This window comes from Microcaecilia unicolor, chromosome 6 (genome assembly GCF_901765095.1).
Source record: "Microcaecilia unicolor chromosome 6, aMicUni1.1, whole genome shotgun sequence".
Taxonomy (NCBI): domain Eukaryota; kingdom Metazoa; phylum Chordata; class Amphibia; order Gymnophiona; family Siphonopidae; genus Microcaecilia; species Microcaecilia unicolor.
Genome location: NC_044036.1, coordinates 139,616,704 through 139,635,879, shown reverse-complemented (window position 1 = coordinate 139,635,879; position 19,176 = coordinate 139,616,704). Strand labels below are relative to the sequence as shown.

The 19,176-nt window shown below is 45.2% G+C and overlaps 1 protein-coding gene across 2 annotated transcripts in view; it reads right to left on the bottom strand.

Moving 5' to 3' along the window:
• The window catches only part of ARIH2 (ariadne RBR E3 ubiquitin protein ligase 2), a 57,832-nt gene that overhangs the window by 29,333 nt on the left and 9,323 nt on the right, over positions 1 to 19,176 (bottom strand). For both annotated transcript variants that reach the window (XM_030205543.1, XM_030205544.1), the window contains exons 2-3: positions 15,517 to 15,857; positions 3,108 to 3,175 (exon numbers count right to left, since the gene is read on the bottom strand). In XM_030205543.1, coding sequence (XP_030061403.1) covers positions 3,108 to 3,175; positions 15,517 to 15,765 — 317 coding nt within the window. In that variant the 5' untranslated portion in view covers positions 15,766 to 15,857. The remainder of the gene's footprint in view (positions 1 to 3,107; positions 3,176 to 15,516; positions 15,858 to 19,176) is intronic.

The following is a 19,176-nucleotide window of genomic DNA, read 5'->3' as shown; positions in this document are numbered from 1 at the left end:
AGTGGTGCACAGGACATGGGAAACAAGTGATCTTGGGTATAGCTACAACCCAGGAGGAAAAATAAAGCTGAACTTGTATTCCAAAAGAAGCATCACTCAAACTAAACTATGGTCTTACAATTTTAAGACATAAGGGAATTGTAATATCCTGTTTTACGTAAGGACTAGTAACCCTTTTCCACATATTGCACAATAAGAAGCTTTAAGTTTGCTGCCTTGCTTTCACAGTTTTAATTTTGACAGTTATGGTGAGTTTGTGGTATCATTGACCACATAAGAGTCATTCAAATAAAATACTTTACAACACTTATCCTGAACATATGGTTATAAGAATATTTTTTGTTTCCCACAAGTTATTTCACACTTAATGAAATAAATAGGTCAGAAGTTATTAAAATAGATTGCAACACTCCTTGCACACAAATACATCCATGCAAACAAGACAGAACACGTCTATGGGTGCCAGGGCATCTAAAAACTGGTGCCAGCACATAAAATTAGGTCACACCCAAGTATGAGTGGTGCTAGTCAGCAGGTACTGCTCATGGGCAGAGTTGCAATTTACATGTACTCTTGAGCAGGTGTAATGTCTGCACCTTCAATCTAGGACTGAATCTGCAGGATTTATGTTAATAGCCACAAAGATGATGATGTGTTTTTATAAAATAGGCTAAAAATGAGGACCTTCTTGCCCTGTTATAAGGTTACCTTCATAGAGCAACAGAATAGCACATTCCCCTTCCTTCATTTGCTGTCTCATTAGCATGGCAGGGACTGTGTGGATGGTATACGTTGTATATTTGCCTCTTATCTTGAGAGTGTAGATGGGCATCAGCGTGGGTGGAGGTTCCCCTTCTCACATACTGTCTCTATCCCCCCTGCACGCTCCCTTCTGCCCTCCAGTCTTTCTCCCCATCAGTCAATCCTTGCCTCTTCCACAACAATCTCCCCTCTATTCCCTTTCCTCTTCCTCATACTCTCTCTACCATTTCCTCTCCCCTTGCACTCTATCCACCTTTCTCCTTCCTCTTCCTTTCAGTCCCCTTCACCTCCCCAGCTTTTCGTTTCCTTCACTAATGCCACTGCTTCCTTTCCTGATGGCCAATACTGCAGTATTCCCAACACTGCCATGGCAGCAGGTCTCCTCCTTCTGCTGGTGGGGGCTGGGATTCCCGCTGGCACAAACTGTGGCACTTCAATCATGACAGTGGCTCTCCCCTCCTCCCTGTCAGGGGGGATACAGCAACTGCCTTATCTTAGAGAAGAGAAGGTGACAGAGGGATTATGACAGTTTATAGAATCATGAGTAGAGTGGAACAAGTTAATGGAGAAGTTGTTTACCCTTTCAAATAGTGGCCAGACTACAGAACACTCCATGAACACTTTGTTACACCTTTCCATGCTCAACTCACATATTCTTAAGGCCTTTCTATTACTATGTTTACTACAGTTGTAAAAATCTCCTTATAAGACTGTAATTCTATTTACTATGTAAGCCGCATTGAACCTGCTATGTGTGGGAAAGCACGGGGTACAAATGTAATAATAATAATAATAATAATAATAATGAACCTAGTAGAAAATTTAAGAAAGCATTTTCTCAGTCAGTGCAAAATGTAAACTGTGGAATTTGTTATCAGACTATGTGATCTGGGTAATGGTACAGCATGGTCTAGCTTTGGCCTAAGCAATAAATTGTTGGCCCTAATTTTAGACAGGCAGATGTTGCATCTTTTGCAATAGCAGGCTGAATTGAAATAGAACTCTATATATTCTGTGGAGAAGCAGCTGATTAGTTAGAGCAGCAGGCTGAGAACCAGGAAAGCTAGAGTTGGTCCACTGTACCTCAACCGTAATTCAACTTGAGCTCATATTCAGAATAGTTAAACAAAATCCATATCCAAATTACTGGTGTTTATTTATTCTTGTTTGGGGTTGTCTAATAATTATTCTGAAATTAGAAGGAAAATCACTATTTACATATATTTTTTGTTTAATATTTATAGCAGCATAAACACTTTTTTTTTTTTTTAGTTCTGCTGTACTTTTTCTTGGAGATTATTAAAATAATCAAGTTACAAAAATAATGAAATGAAAAAGAACGACTGTTCAGCCAAGTTTCCGAAGGACAGTTTTATTGAGAATCTTTTTTTTTTTTTTTTTTTTGTATTTGTACCCCGCGCTTTCCCACTCATGGCAGGCTCAATGCGGCTTACACGGGGCAATGGAGGGTTAAGTGACATGCCCAGAGTCACAAGGAGCTGCCTGTGCCTGAAGTGGGAATCGAACTCAGTTCCTCAGTTCCCCAGGACCAAAGTCCACCACCCTAACCACTAGGCCACTCCTCCATTTTGGATCTGCCAGGTACTTCCAAGTGACCCAGACTGGCTACTGGCAGAGGATGCTGACCTCAAAGGATTTTAGTCTGACCTATCAGAGTTAACACAGTAAATGACGGCAGATAAAGACCTGCATGCCTGGTCCATCAAGTCCTGCCCAATAAGGTGACCAGAACCACACCTGCCACTCCATGCAGGTTACATTCCTTCATGATTGAACACTGGCTCCATAACCAGAGCAGCTGGCAGTTTATTGCCCTGCCTTTCACATATATGATATTGCAGTATCACACCACCATGCAAATAGAAAAACATCCCATTCACATTCATAACAGATAATATGAATGTGATATAAAATACACATACTTGATCCTGACCATAGAAGTCTGCTCTGCACTGGCCTTACTTCCCAGCTTTTGCAGTAACTAAAACCACTCCTGTCCATCATACCACAATAGTCATGATGCCACTTAAGGTTTTCCTTTTGCACCGTGGCACTACTTATGGTTTTTAAAGAAAGACATTAATCCTATACGAGTCCACTATGTCATCTAGTCCCAGAGTCAAATGGATGAACACCGACAAAATATTTCCTGCACTCCACCACTCAGTAAAATTTATCTGTACGGAAGGCAAATGGCATACATCTCATAAATAGCAATATGCATTAACCAAAAGCATTGTGCAGTTCACATCTTCATTTTGCACAAAATCCATCACATGTAACGGGAAGAACACAGGAAAGGATGGTATAAAGAGATTTCTTACCTTTCCAAAATGTCGGCCACTTGCCAATGGAAGTGAACTAATACAAGCTTAGCTACAGAATGAGACACCTGAAATGACAGAGATCAAATAAAATGGGTTTATTTGGCTTTTTTCTTACAGCATTTTCAGTTGTAGCTCAAGGCAAGTTACAGGAAGTATTACCTTGTCCCTGGAGGGCTCACAATCTAAGCCTGTAGATAAGGCAATGAAGGGCCCAAGATCACAAGCAACCACAGTGGAATTTGAACCCTGGCTTCTCAACCCACTGCTCTAACCTTTAGGCTACTCATTCACCTAGTCCAGGAGCAGTAAAAGGCTTGGGGCTGGTGAAGGTCTGGAATCTGCGAGAGGGGAAAGGAAGAGACTCTCCCCTGACCATGGCAGACATACGAGGCAAGTGGGGAGGGGCGCAGGTCTTAAAATCTAATTTGTACTTATTTAGCTGCCACAAGTCAAACTCTGTAGATATATCCTGCCAATATAACTCCCTGATCATGGTTGCTCTTCAGATGTCCTCACTTAACACCCAAAATGTCCACCTTTGACACATGAATATTAGCACATCAAAGGTGGACATTTCAGGCTTTGAATGAGAACATCGCAAGAGCAAATGTAAGTCACTGTCAATAGGCTGAAGGTTATATTTTCTCCAATGTCAAATGGGTCAGAAAAAGTGAGTTTTAGCCCACAGGCCACTGTTTGCCCATGTCATCCTTACTCTTTTCTCAGAAATAAAAAGCTTCCCTGAACATAGATACAAAGCATTTTATCAGTGGTACACTGGTGGGGGGGGGGGGGGGGGGGGGGGGGTCAGAATTTATAACAAGGCACTTATACAACTTTTCAAAAACATACCTGTTTTATGCCTACGTACCTTCAGAAAAACAGACTGCCAGAACTATCCCCAGCAGCACACAAATTCACAAGTATACTGAGGTATGTGCATGAATGTGCACGTTTTACAAAGCAGATGGACACATCACAATTCTAGCCGAAACTATGCTCCAGGGAATGCCTACAAGTATATCACGTAAAAGCATGTGTAAGTTCCCGTGGACCTATTGTATCCATTGTGCATAACATAGTTCTTTTCCCAAGTACAACATTTGGGTTAATACCATTCAGCCAGTGGCAAAGTTAGAGCCAGATATTCAATTCTTGGCTATGTCCGGAAACCAGAATTTATGTGGATATGACCCATTTTCAGTGCCATACCAACAGAGCTAACTGGGCAAAGTTAGGACTGCTACTTATGAGGTTCTACTTGTCAGGTACTGGCATAACATTTGGGACCACCCTGACTTTTCCCTCAGACCTCTCCTCAACTAGCCAGTTTCACTATGGCTGGTTAGAGCCCTTATTCAGCCAACTCAGCGGGCCTCTCCTGCCAGGTTAAACCTTTTTGAATAGTGTCCCCTTTGCATTTAATTGCCCATCATCCAAACAGAATTCCAGCATAATTTGCACTTGCAATATTTACCCACAGCCAATTCTGTAGTAGAAAATCTGGCAAATACGCATATAATTTACAAAATAAGCAAGTTAAGTTCCAATCTCATTCCTGTTCTCGACCCCTGGGAATGCCTGCGAGTATATTATGTATAAAACTGACACTTAGAGGCTCATTTTCAAAGCACATAGACTTACAAAGTTATGTAGCTCAAGACCCAAAGCTTACTCTTCACCCACATATAATTCCAGTCAACTTTATAAAGAGTCTACATAAGCATGTTCTACATATTGTACAGTCCAATACACAATTTCCTTAAAATGTACCATGGTAATCCATTAATCTTATTTTTGTGTACTGGCTTTTGTTTCTATGTTTTCAGGTAGATTCATATGGCAGACACATTAATTCCCTCATCTGTAATCCATTCAAGCAAAGATATTTGTCAAATTAAACTCATGTAGAGACAGCTGCTTCTGACAGTACAAAATTTAATTTTAAATCAGACATACAAAACCCTTATCACTGCTCAGGTAAATCCAGGTAAAACAAAGCCTGGGTGGATCAGGAGCTTTCCTGGAATTTGTATGCAGTATCAAACATATAAATGGCAAGAGGCGTACTCACTCGCAAATGCGCAGTAGAGACCCTCTCTGTCCCAACCCGTCAATACGTGATGACGGGGGCGTGACAGAGAGAGACCCTGCGCACCTGCGAGTTAGGGAACCGCCGTCGCCACCGCTCCCCCCCCCAGGGTTGCCGCTACCGCTCCCCCCACCCACCCAGAGTCGCCCCCGCCACCCTTCCACCCGGCCCGGGTACCTGGCTTCACTATTCAAACCGCCCGAACGCAGCACACAGCTCATCTGAGCTGCCGTTGGCCTTCCTTACCTGCCTGTGTCCCGCCCTCGCCGACGTTACGTCACACGAGGGCGGAACACACGCAGAGAAGAAGGAAGGCCGACGGCAGGTCAGATGACCTGTGTGCTGCGTCCGGCGGTTTGAATAGTGAAGCCAGGTACCCGACCCGGGTGGAGTGGTGGTGGAGGGGACTCCGGGGGGGGGGGGGGGGCGCGGCGGCGATTCTGGGGGGGGGGGGGAGGTTTTCAAACCCCCCCCTTCCTTTACTAGCCCGTTTTTATGGGCTCAACGGCTAGTTACAGAATAAGGGATATCCCGCACCTTATTTAGGCACGAGAATTTACACCAGATTTCAGCTGGCGTAAATCCTTGTGCCCAACCCTGAGCACTATTTATAGAACGGTGCTTAGTGCTAATATTTTTTACCAGCATCATATACACAATTCAGCATTTACTGGCTACAAGTGTATAACTTCCTTTGAAAAATGAGTCCATTATTCCTTAGTTTAGCTACTGAGGTGAAATTAGGCCTTACCTGCTAATTTTCTTTCCTCTAGACCCTCCAGACCGGTCAAGACGCTTGGGTTATGCTCGCCTACCAGCAGAGGGAGACTGAGAACACTAACTTCAAACTATGTACATATAACCTGTGCCTAGCCATCTGTCGTCAGTATCTGCTTAGCAAAGCAGAAAACCAAAAAACCTGAAAACGAGAAAAAAAAACCCTGTACCTGGAAAACCAATAGTCAAACACCAACAGTGTGCCTCCACAGACGGAACGTCCAAACGTCCCGCTCTGTACTGTTTTAGAGTCAAAGAAATTATCTCCGACCACACTAAACTTGAAAGGATAGTCATAGCAGAACACGGCTCAAAATCACTTCTGATAATACACAGGGCGGGCTCTTGACTGGTCTGGAGGGTCTAGAGGAAAGAAAATTAGCAGGTAAGGCCTAATTTCACCTTCCTCCTCAACCCTCCAGACCGGTCAAGACGCTTGGGAAGTACCAAAGCAGTAGAAACTTAAGGGTGGGACCCTCGAAAAGCAGAAGACAACACAGCCGCTCCAAACCGAGCATCCTCTTTTGCCTGAACATCAAGTCTGTAATGCTTCACAAAGGAATGGATGGAAGACCACGCCGCTGCCTTACAAATATCCTGCGGAGGAATAAAACTACTTTCCGCCCAAGAAGCAGCTACCCCCCCCCCCCCCAAGTAGAATGAGCCTTAAGCACCGAGGGCACGGCACGGCGTTTCAACAAGTACGCCGACGCAATAGTCTCCTTCAACCACCTAGCCAGAGTAGCCTTGGAAGCTGCTGCCCCTTTTTTGGGACCTCCAAACAACACAAACAACCTATCCGATGCTCGAAAATCCTGCGTTCTGCGCAAATAAGACCGTAAAACGCGCCGTACATCCAACTTAGCCAGCCGACGTTGCGTAAGATCCCCAGCGCGATCCCCCAACACAGGCAATGAAATCACATGGTTGACATGAAAAGCAGACACCACCTTAGGCACAAAGGAAGGAACCGTCCGTAAAGTCACTTTCTCCTTAGCAAACAACAGAAAAGGCTCCCTGCAAGACAGAGCCTGAAGCTCTGAAATCCTACGCGCCGAAGAAATGGCCACCAGAAAAACCACCTTCAAAGTAAGATCCTTACATGTAATGGATGCCACGGGTTCAAACGGAGGTGCCACCAACGCCTCCAGAACCAAATTTAAATCCCAAGGCGGAACCAACGGACGACAAGGCGGACGAATCAACTTCACTGCCTTCAGGAACCGCCCCACATCAGGAGAAGCCGCCAAGGAAACTCCCCAAATCTTACCTCTAAAACAAGACAAGGCAGAAACCTGCACTTTCCGGGAAGAGAGCGACAGCCCCCTCTCCAAGCCATCCTGCAGAAAATCCAAAACTTCCACCACCGAAGCACGCAAAGGGACATAAGCCCGCTCTTGACACCAATTCTTGAAGGTGCGCCACACCCGCACATACGCCAAAGAAGTAGACCTCTTGCGAGACCGCAACATCGTATCAACTACTCTGGGCGAAAAACCTTTCTTTCTCAACCGGTGCCTCTCAAGAGCCAAGCCGTAAGCAAGAACGGAGAGGGATCTGCCATCTCTATCGGCCCCTGAACCAGTAGCACCCAAGGCCCCAAGGGAATCGGATCCTGCACCAGCAACCGCATCAGATCTCCGTACCACGGACGCCGGGGCCAATTGGGCGCTATCAGAACCACTAACCCCGAGTGACGACCGATCCGCTGCACCACGCGGCCCACCAGCGGCCACGGCGGGAACACGTAGAGCAGCTGCTGAGTTGGCCACGGAAGCACCAACGCGTCGATGCCCTTGGCTCGAGCATCCCTTCGACGACTGAAGAACCGAGAGACCTGCCCATTGTCGGCCGACGCCATAAGATCCAACACTGGCCGACCCCACTGCAACACTATCTGCTCGAACACGGAGGGATGGAGAGCCTACTCTCCGGGATCCAACGTATGCCTGCTCAGATAATCTGCACTCACATTGTCCACCCCTGCCACGTGTCCCGCTGATAGACTCTGCAGATGAACTTCTGCCCATGACAGCAACTCCGTCGCCTCTACAGCTAACCCGGGACTCTTCGTTCCCCCCTGTCGATTTACATAAGCGACGGCCGTGGCATTGTCTGAAAGAACCCTGACTGCCTTGCCGTCCAGAAGACTCTGAAAGACCCGAAGAGCCAACTGAATAGCTCGCGTCTCCAGGCGATTGATGGACCAACTCGCCTCCTCCAACGTCCAATGCCCTTGGGCCACCTGACCCAGACAATGCGTCCCCCATCCTGACAGACTCACATCCGTGGTCAGCACCACCCAATCTGGAGTGTCCAACGGCATGCCCTTCGCTAGATTCGGAGAATGGAGCCACCAGCTCCACTGCACCGAGCCACCTCCGGCAGTGAGAGCCTCTCCTCCAAACTCTGAAACTGAGGAGACCAGCGAGACAACAACGCTACCTGTAACGGTCTCATGTGGGCCCTGGCCCAGGGCACCACCTCTATTGATGCCGCCATCAGACCCGGCACCTGAAGATACTCCCGCGCCGACGGCGCCCTCTGAGCTCGGAGCTGCCGGATCTGAGACTGTAGCTTGGAGATGCGAGGAGCTGTCAAAAACACACGGCCTCTCTTCGTGTCGAAACGGACTCCCAAATACTCTAGGGACTGCGACGGAACGAGGTGACTCTTGGCCACATTGACAACCCAACCGAGAGACTGCAGAAAGACCACCACCCGACCGGTGACCTCCTCGCTCTCTGATTTTGATTTGGCTCGAATCAACCAGTCATCTAGGTACGGATGGACCAAAATGCCCTGCAAACGCAGCGCAGCCGCCACCACTACCATGACCTTGGAAAAGGTGCGAGGCGCTGTCGCCAGGCCGAATGGAAGAGCACAAAATTGAAAATGTCTCCCCAACACCACAAAGCGAAGAAAACGCTGGTGTGCCTCTAGGATGGGGATGTGCAAGTAAGCCTCCGTCAGATCTAAAGACGTCAGAAACTCTCCTTCCTGAACCGCTACAATGACCGAGCGCAGCGTCTCCATTCGAAAGGAAGGAACCTTCAGAGCCACATTGACCTTCTTGAGGTCCAAAATGGGCCGAAAAGCATCCTCCTTTTTGGGGACTACGAAGTAAATGGAATAACAACCCGTACCTCGCTCTCCTGGAGGAACCGGAACTACTGCTCCTAACTCGACCAGACGTGCCAAGGTCTCTCGCACTGCTCTCGCCTTGCGCCTGGAATGACAAGGAGACACGAGAAAGAAATCGGGCAGAGGACCGTCGAACTCTAACGCGTAGCCGTCTCGCACAATCTGCAGCACCCACTAATCTGAGGTGATCTGGACCCACCTCTAGTAAAACAAGCGCAAACGAGCCCCCACGGGTCCCCAAACCATCATTGCGAAGGACGGGACGCTCCGGGCGTTCCCAACGAGGAACCTCGCCCTCCACGGCGACTACCTCAAAAGGACTGAGTTCTTTGGAAAAAACGACCCCTAGTCCCCCCGGAGGACCTGCCAGGCCGATATCGTCGAGCTTCCTGAAACCGTCCGCGCACCTCGGACCCCCTAGCAGCCTTAGGACGAAGCTCCGGAAGACGAGGAACCTTAGCATCACCAAGACCCCTCACCAACTTATCCAACTCTTCCCCAAAAAGCAAAGAACCTTTAAACGGCAGCAAACACAGCTTTGCCTTAGAAGCAGCATCAGCCATCCAGCCCCGCAATCACAGGGCCCGACGAGCAGCCACCGCCAGGGTCATGTTCTTAGCAGAAGCCCGTAACAAATCATACAGTGCATCAGCCATGAAGGACGACCCCATCTCCAACCTTGCCAAATCTTGAACTAAGGAGGCCCTATCAGCCGGCGGGCTATCCAGCAGTCGCTCCGCCCAGCGGAAACACGCCCGGGCCACCAGGCCTCCACAAACCGACGCCTGCAGCGCCAAAGCAGACAAATCAAAACTCCGCTTGAGAAACGTCTCCAATTTCCTGTCCTGCGGGTCCCGCAACGCGGCCCCCCCATCCACAGGAATAGCCGTAGCCTTAGTCACAGCCGTCACCACGGCATCCACGGTCGGAGGGAATCTCTATCCTCCTGCGGAAGCGGGTACAACTTAGCCATGGCACGAGCCACCTTACACTGATCTTCTGGTGAATGCCACTCCTGGGTAATCATTTCCCTCAAATCCGCGTTCATAGGGAAAGTGCGAAATACCTGCCGAATCCCCTTCACCAAAGGATCCTGCGACCCGGCTGTCACTGGAGCTGACGCCTCAAACTTGAGTCGATGACACCTGCTCAATAAGTTCTGCCAACTCTTCTCGGTGAAAAATGCGGACCACCAAAGGGTCCTTCCCAGGCACAGCAAGCTCCTTCTCATAACCAACCAACGGCCCCTCATCCTCCTCCAGGAGACTAAAATCGCCCTCTGACTCCGGAGGGGAAAAACTTTCCAAATCCTCCGACCACTGCAAATGTGGTCTCTTAACACTGGCACCCCCTGTCCCAAGACTAGGGGGCTCTGCTCGCGTCGGCCCCGCCTGCCAGGCCTGGAATAAACTCCAAATAAAATCCGGCGGGAAACCCATCCGACCAGGACCGTCCCCCCCAGAAAAACCGGACAACTGACTGCCTAAAGGTCCTCCGACCAACTCCGGGCCTTGCGGTGCCGATTCCAAAATGGCGGCGGTTCCCGCCAAAATCGGGACCGCCGCCGCGCTGCCAGACTGAGACACTGCCGGCTCTGGAGGGCCCGACGTGGGAACCTCCGCCGCTAACACCGGCGGAGCGGAGGAAGACGACTTCGGTTCGCCACAGAAATGGCAGGAACCGCCAACCACTTCAACCCCCCGGCGCGCACAAAATCTGCATTGCAGCGGCTTTCCCGCCATCGCGCCTAAACAAACAGCTGACAGCCCACTCACCAGAAGCCTGCAAAACAGCGCCCCAAAGCAGCTGAACAACTCCGGAACCCCAGACTGCAGCTCACTCAGCTCTCCACACCGCCTGGGCCTTCGATCTTAGAGAGACTTCTTTTTTTTTTTTTTTGTCAAAACTTTATTGCAGCCTGAAATTGAGCCCTGCTGCTGCTAAAACTAAACGGCACTCAAGGCTGCAGCACAGAACTGCAGCCGAGGCACAAAGCTGCCCAAACGGGAGAGCCAGTTAGGGGGAGGGACCCGGCCACCCGGGTGTGACACCCCAAAGGGGACAATGGCAGGCCCCACCGGACCCACCAACCCCCAGCACACTAAAGTCTTCCAGGCACAGGGATAAAACTGAAAAACAGACCAAAGGAAGCTCCTAAATAATCTCTGAATCCTACCAGACCGGACAAGCTGCACAGGTTGCCTGTCTACCCTCTGCTGAGACTGAGAAGATACTGACGACAGATGGCTAGGCACAGGTTATATGTACATAGTTTGAAGTTAGTGTTCTCAGTCTCCCTCTGCTGGTAGGCGAGCATAACCCAAGCGTCTTGACCGGTCTGGAGGGTTGAGGAGGAATTGGGGGAACCATCAGCGATCCCCCCTCCTGCACGGGTGCTAACTGTAGGTGTAGGATGGGGCTTTACATTGCCTAAGGCTAACACCTAGCAGGCGGATTCAGGGCCCATGATTGAAGGGTGCTGGAAGAGCCCTGGTACACAGCTCATGGTGCATACGTGCCAAATTCTTGTTGGCACATAACATTCACAAAGTTGCCAAATTGTCTACTACAGAATGCTGTGAGTAGATATTACAAGTGTAAATTATGCTGGAATTTTGTTTGGATGACAGGCAATTAAATGCAAAGGAGTCGCAATTCAAAAGTGGAATAGAGAAGTGGCCTAGTGGTTACAGCACTGGTCTTGCAATCCACAGGTGGCCAGTTCAAATCCCACTGCTGCTCCTTGTGATCTTAGGCAAGTCACTTAACCCTCCATTGCCTCAGGTACAAACTTAGATTGTGAGCCCTCCTGGAACAGAGAAATATCCAGAGTACCTGAGTGTAACTCACCTTGAACTACTACTGAAAAAGGTGTGAGCAAAATCTAAATAAATAAATATATGAGATTCTACATGGAATGTTGCTACTATTTGAGATTCTACATGGAATGCTGCTACTATTTGAGATTCTACACAGAATGTTGCTAGTGGAGGAGTGGCCTAGTGGTTAGAGCACCAGTCTTGACATCCAGAGGTGGCCGGTTCAAATCCCACTGCTGCTCCTTGTGATCTTGGGCAAGTCACTTAACCCTCCATTGCCAAAGGTACAAACTTCGATTGAGATCCCACTAGGGACAGAAAAAAAGTACTTGCACAGAATATGTAAACCACTGGTTGTACCACAGAAAGGTGGTCTATCAAGTCCATGACCATGGCCCAATTTTCCATAGAGACACAAAAGATTTCTGAACCATTCAAAAAATATGATGTTTGTACCAAATGTAGGTCTGAAGGAGGTCTATTCTTATTTAATTGGATGAATTTCTAGTATGGAAAAAAGAGGCTAAACCAGACGTCCATCTTTGTTGAAAGTTCTCTGGCGCCCCAGAAATATGATGTTTGAATGACAATATCCAGTGTACCTGAATGTAACTCACCTTGAGCTACTACTGAAAAAGGTGTGAGCAAAATTTAAATAAATAAATATTGGTGATTCTACATGGAATGTTGTTGAATGGAGGAGTGGCCTAGTGGTTAGAGCAGCGGTCTTGCAATCCAGAGGTGGCCGGTTCAAATTCCACTGCTGCTCCTTGTGATCTTGGGCAAGTCACTTAATTCTCCATTGCCTCAGGTACAAACTTAGATTGTGAGCCCTCCTTGGACAGAGAAATATCCAGTGTAGCTGAATGTGACTCACCTTGAGTGACTACTGAAAAAGGAGTGAGCAAAATCTAAATAAATAAATAAAATAAAAAAAGAGTTTAACCTGGCAGGAGAGGCTCCTGCTGGGTTAAACCCCACTGAGCTGACTGGCCACATTTAAACCAGGAAGTGCTGCTAAATATCAGCTCTATCTTCCATAGTGAAAGCAGCCACTTGAGGTCTGGGGGCAGAATTAGGGAGATCTCAGAAGTTATAACAGGCTAAACTAAATAGATATGCATTTACCACCTTTTTGAAATAATTAAGGATAGCAGCCCACACTATAGATATAATTTAAGACAAATTTTTGCTATCCTGGTATCATACGCTAATTCTCTTAAACTTTACAAACAAGATGTGTAGCACTGTACAGCTTGGAATTTATCTACAATTGTGTTTCAGCTGGCAATATATGCAAATTAAAGCAACACAGATCCAACTATAACACACAAAAAAAAACTTATTCAAGGCTGGCCAAACCTGTTAGTTCAGCTCATACACTTTTTTTTTTTAATTTTTTTCTTTTTTCAAGGGTGTAAAATGTAAATGATGTTTGGTTCCCAACGGCATCCTTTTCGCATAAACATATATCTCTTACTTAAAACTCAACAGTGTAGGACATTTTCTACAACATCTGTATTAGATACTGCTCTCATTAGAGCGAGTTATTTTAATCTAAATGGGTTAAACACTCAAAATTACGTTATTTAAACATTACTTGTATACCATATTCTATTTTCAAATATTTAGGGGTCCTTTTACTAAGCTGCGGTAAGCACTAACGCATGCTTACTGCAGGTTAAAATATACAACCATGGGGAACATTTAGGCAGCCAGTGGTAATTTCAGGATTGGCACGTGCTACCCAAGTGCTAAAGAATAAAATGTATTTTTTAGCACTGGGGGCGTGGAGAGTAGGTGTGGCTATGCTAATCAGTTAGCATGTGGGCATTGCTGCGTGCTGACTAGCGGTGAGTCCTTATCACCTACAAAATAGATGGTGGTAAGGGCTCAATGAACTAACAGCCACATGCTAATAGAGAAATTACAGTGTGGACATTATTGGGAAAATAGAAAAATATGCCTTTCACCAGAAGCTTAAAAGTGGCCTCAACACATAGGAAAGACCTGCATTGGGGCCATCACAAGCCACTTTTTAGTGCTGCTTGGTAAAAGGGCTCCTTAAACAGGTCCCATGGAAGCTGGTTTTATGTCACTAAAAATCACTCCCCCATTACAGTCAAGCCCCTCTCCCTCAGCCCCCACCCACTAGAGTCCAGCACCTCTACACCTCAAGCCCACTCAAGTTCAGCCCCCTCACTACACAGGTTTTGTGATCTCATTTGGAGTCCTGACCCACAGTTTTGGAAGGTGGTGTGTAAATATAACATATGTGTGCTTTTTCCTTTATCACTTATTTATTTGTTGCATTTGTATCCCACATTTTCCCACCTATTTCAAGGCTCAATGTGGCTTACATTGATCCGTCATGACGATCGCCATTCCAGAGTGAAAGATACAAGTGGTATTACATAAAGAACATAAGTGATATGGTAGAATTCAGCAAACAGGTATAAAGAGATCAAATTTGGAATAATAGATACAGTGGTAATGCATTACAGTTCATATAATACATTAAAGTTCAAAAAAATGGGTCGATGCGGTATGCCTTGTTGAAAAGGTAAGTCTTTAGTAATTTCCGAAAGTTGGTTGTCGCCCATTTTTTTCACTTCAAGTGGTAATGCATTCCATAGCTGCGTACTTATGTAGGAAAATCTAGATGCATGTGTTAATTTGTATTTTAGTCCTTTGCAGCTGGGGAAGTGTAGATTCAGAAATGTGCATGCTGATCTTTTAGTGTTCCTGGGTGGCAGGTCTATGAGGTCTAACATGTAGACCGGGGCATCTCCGTAAATGATTTTATGAACCAGGGTGCAGACCTTGAACGTAATACGTAATACTTATGAGCTCCTGGTGCTGCCCTGCTCATCTGTGTTAAGAGACTGCCTTAGCATTGCCCAAAAATATTTACACAGCTTTACTCAAGTTTAGTAGGAAATGCTGCAGTACCAAACAATGGCCCAGGTTTTTTCAAATCTGTTTATGTTCCATCCTGCCTCCTCCAGGAACCAAAGCCCCAGTGTCAACCAACCTGACAAAAGGCACCCAAGCCCTACAACCACCAGCACTGACTCTGTTTTGTGTTCAAATATCTTTACTAGAAATTTAAACAATAACTTTCAATCAGTGGCTATGGTATAGTTAAAATTAGCCATACCGTTCTTTTACTTTGCTGTAAAACATATCTAGGCTCTTTCACCTTTACTGACAAATTGAACACTGGCCTTTTTTCAGCAGCTGATCCCTCATATCTCCCAAAGATACACTGTATGTTCCAGCACAGGTTCATTCGTAACTACGATGAGTCTTTCCAATTACTGACAATTAGTATGACAACAATATTTTATTTATTAGAATTTACCGCCTTTTTGAAGGAATTCACTCAAGGCGGTGTACAGTAAGAATAGATCAAACATGAGCGATAGTTAAGTTACGCAGTATATCAACACTGATAAAATAAGCTGCCACAATATCCCCTAAGAGGTGGTTGTTTGTACATTTCAGAAAATAAAAAATGTTTGTATTAAATATAAAACCCAATTATTTACACAACTAGTCAACACTGGCTTACCTTTAACATGGAGGCCAAACTGGCCATGTGTTCATTCAATGCACTTTCTGACTCCTTATAAGTCAGGCAGGTGAACTGATATTCCTCGGGATCAAAGGCATCCGCTCCTTGCTGCTCCACATCGTTTGCAACCCCCACATAATAATCCTCTATATCACCAGGATCCTCCTCTTCTTCTTCCTCTTCACAATTAGGATCATAGTCCTCTTCATTGCTGTCTGAGCCCTGGCTGTTCATGTCCACAGACATTGTTCCGTCCCAATCAAACTGCAGACCAAAACTGTAAAAGACTTTCCACTGCAAAGTGTCACTGTTTAGAGTTCAAGGGCCATTTCAGTCAACTAAAGAAGAAAAAGCAAATAAAAATCACTGTTATTTTATGGACGAAACAAATATTAACATCTATGTATCAATACAAGCAACTTAACACCCTCAATCAGAGTCGGGACCCAAGTACATAAGTATTGCCACACTGGGACAGACTGAAGGTCCATCAAGCTTAGTATCCTGTTTCCAACAGTGGCCAATCCAGGCCACACATACCTGGCAAGACCCCTGAAAAGCTCAATACATTTTATGATGCTTATCCCAGAAATAAGCAGTAGATTTCCCCCAAGTCAATTTAATAATGGTCTATGGACTTTTCCTTTAGGACGCCGTCAAGACCCTTTTTAAACCCCGCTAAGCTAACCGCCTTTACCACATTCTCTGGCAACAAATTCCAGAGTGTAATTACACGTTGAGTGAAGAAAACTTTTCTCAGATTCGTATTAAATTTACTACTTTGTAGCTTCATCGCATGCACCCTAGTCCTAGTATTTTTGGAAACAGTAAACAAACGATTCACGCCTACCCGTTCCACTCCACCCATTATTTTATAGACCTCTATCATATCTCCCCTCAGCCGTCTCTTCTCCAAGCTGAAGAGCCGTAGACGATTCAGTCTTTCCTCATAGGGAAGTCGTCTCGTTCCCTTTATCATTTTCATCACCCTTCTTCTGTGGTGGACTTTGGTCCTGGGGAACTGGGTTTGATTCCCACTGCAGGCACGGGCAGCTCCTTGTGACTCTGGGCAAGTCACTTAACCCTCCATTGCTCCAGGTACAAATAAGTACCTGTATATATGTAAGCCGCATTGAACCTGCTGAGTGGGAAAGCGCGGGGTACAAATGTAACAAAAATAAATACCTTTTCTAATTCCACTATATCTTTTTTGAGATTCGGCGACCAGAATTGAACACAATATTCGAGGTGCGGTTGCACCATGGACCAATATAAAGGTATTATAACGTCCTCACTTTTGTTTTCCATTCCTTTCCTAATAATACCTAACATTCTATTTGCTTTCTTAGCCACTGCAGCACACCGAGCAGAGTATTTCAACATATCATCAACAACACCACCAAGATCCCTTTCTTGGTCGGTGACTCCTAACGTGGAACCTTGCATTACGTAGCTATACTTAGCTATGGACCTAATTCAGTAAAGCTTTTTCCCTTATTCCCTGTTATGGAGGTGGGGGTTGTTTAGTAAAGTCAAGAAACAGCTCAGCTAACAGCACAGTGAACTACAAAACAGGAATCCATGCTTAGGAAAGAACCTGGTCCATCAAGATTATAAAGAGTCAAAACACACAACACTGCTTTATTCAAAATGCACAGACACCAAGAACAGTCTAAGTATAACACTCTGGGCATTAATACTCTTTGAAAACACTGCCTATATGGCAATGCCAATCTAAGGACTTGGGATCTACACCATTTATGGATAGCAGAAGTCTGAATTTATAAAGCTCTGCATTTCTTTAGGTCATGTTAGTATACTTAAAAGTGGATATTTTAACTAAGGATTTAAGTAAAATGAACCTAATTAAGAGCCCCCAGGAACATCTCAGATTAACATATAGATCTGTGCTAGGTGAGAAGCCATAGAAAAGAACAGCATACTCATGTCCTTGAATGCTCTTCAAAACCAGGAATGTTTCTGGTGATGCAATGGCACTGAACAAACTGGAAACTCAGAATAGAAAGTATCTTAAGATGAGAGCTCAGATTAGTCTAGTGGTCACTGACAGCAGGAAAGAAAGAACATTTTAGTGTATCCCCCACTCCTCTTAATTTGAACTGAGTAAATGTCATGAGAACATAAGCACTGCCATACTGGGACAGACCAATGGTCCATCAAGCCCAGTATCCTGTTTCTAACAGTGGCCAAGATCCCAGAACAGTAATGTCAAATGACAGAAACACATACATTTTTTTATCTAGAATTCCAAAGACTAATTAATAAGTGGCAGTTAGTGATGTACTGCCAATCACTGTGGATAATTTCTTCCAAAAATCAAGGGGTTGCCCATGTCTGTCTCATTTCAACATACAGCAACTCTACACTTATTGCTGTTGAATTTGTTGGACCATATATACTTAGGATTTTCCAGAGACACAAAATGGGATCAGTTTTAACACATCTGGCCCACAGAATGACTGATTATAATATTTGTTTTAGAAAACAGGTTTGTGTATGTATATTTCAAAACATCACAAGTAATTTAAAAATTACTTTATGCAATTAGACCTTGAACTCTTCCTTCTACTCCTTATAAAGTAGTTGCTTTAACTCACTCATTATAAATAAATTATGTTTCTCAAGGGCAACTGTCATAAGCAGTGGCCATTGTACGATACATACCTATATTTCGGACATTTGTTCCCTTCATGCATGCTTGTTAGACTGTAGCTACTCAAAGCAAAAAAAGTTGTTTTTTATTCATTTATTTCTTTTAATGTTCTAGGCAGCCCTTAAGTCAAGAGCAATTCAAGGGGATTTACAATTTAAAAAACAGGTAATAATTCACAATAAACAAACTGAAAATAGTCGTTTTTATCACAGTCTTCAAGTAAAAGCAAATATTTGACTGTCCCTTACTTTAAAAAAAGGCACAGCAGGGTAAATGCTTTTTTTTTTTTTTTGGTGGGTACCGTACACAAGAGGGGTCAATGCAGAAAGCCATGTGGTAGAGCTGCGTTCCGATGGCCGACTATGCAGCTTCTATTGAAAGATTAATGAGAAAATATTCTGCAGTGATGCAATAAGGTAATGAGATGCAAATTCAAAGCATATAGAACTTGAGTGCTAATCAGGGAAAGCCTACCAGACACACGAGTACAAAGGTTCTGCAGTAAAGATCTCACTGTGTGCATGTGTCTGAAGGAAAAAGCGCCATCACACATCTGCACGTGAACTGGAACGCTGTTCCACACATAAATATTAGCCTCAAAAACTTCTTGCATATCAAATTTTTGTGCACAGAACATTCCAGTTCATGTGCAGGTGTGTGCTGGCACTTTTTCTTCAGACACATGCACAGAGCTGTTCCTTAAAATTGCAGATACTGCTACGGTTGTAGAAAAAAAACAAACTGCCAGAAAATCCTAAAAACTGGCATCCAAGTCCTCTCAATTAACTCTTTTATGCTGCCTTGGACCTAATGGTGAATTTCTCATGTTATACGTGCATTATTTTCTGTGCATTGCTGAGGCCTTCTTACCATTCATTTTAATATACTATGGGCCCAGCAACTTAACTTCTGCACTGAAGCATCTGGGGTACTTTTATCTAGAGAATGACAAGGGGACGGGAACCCATAGTAACCGTGGGGTT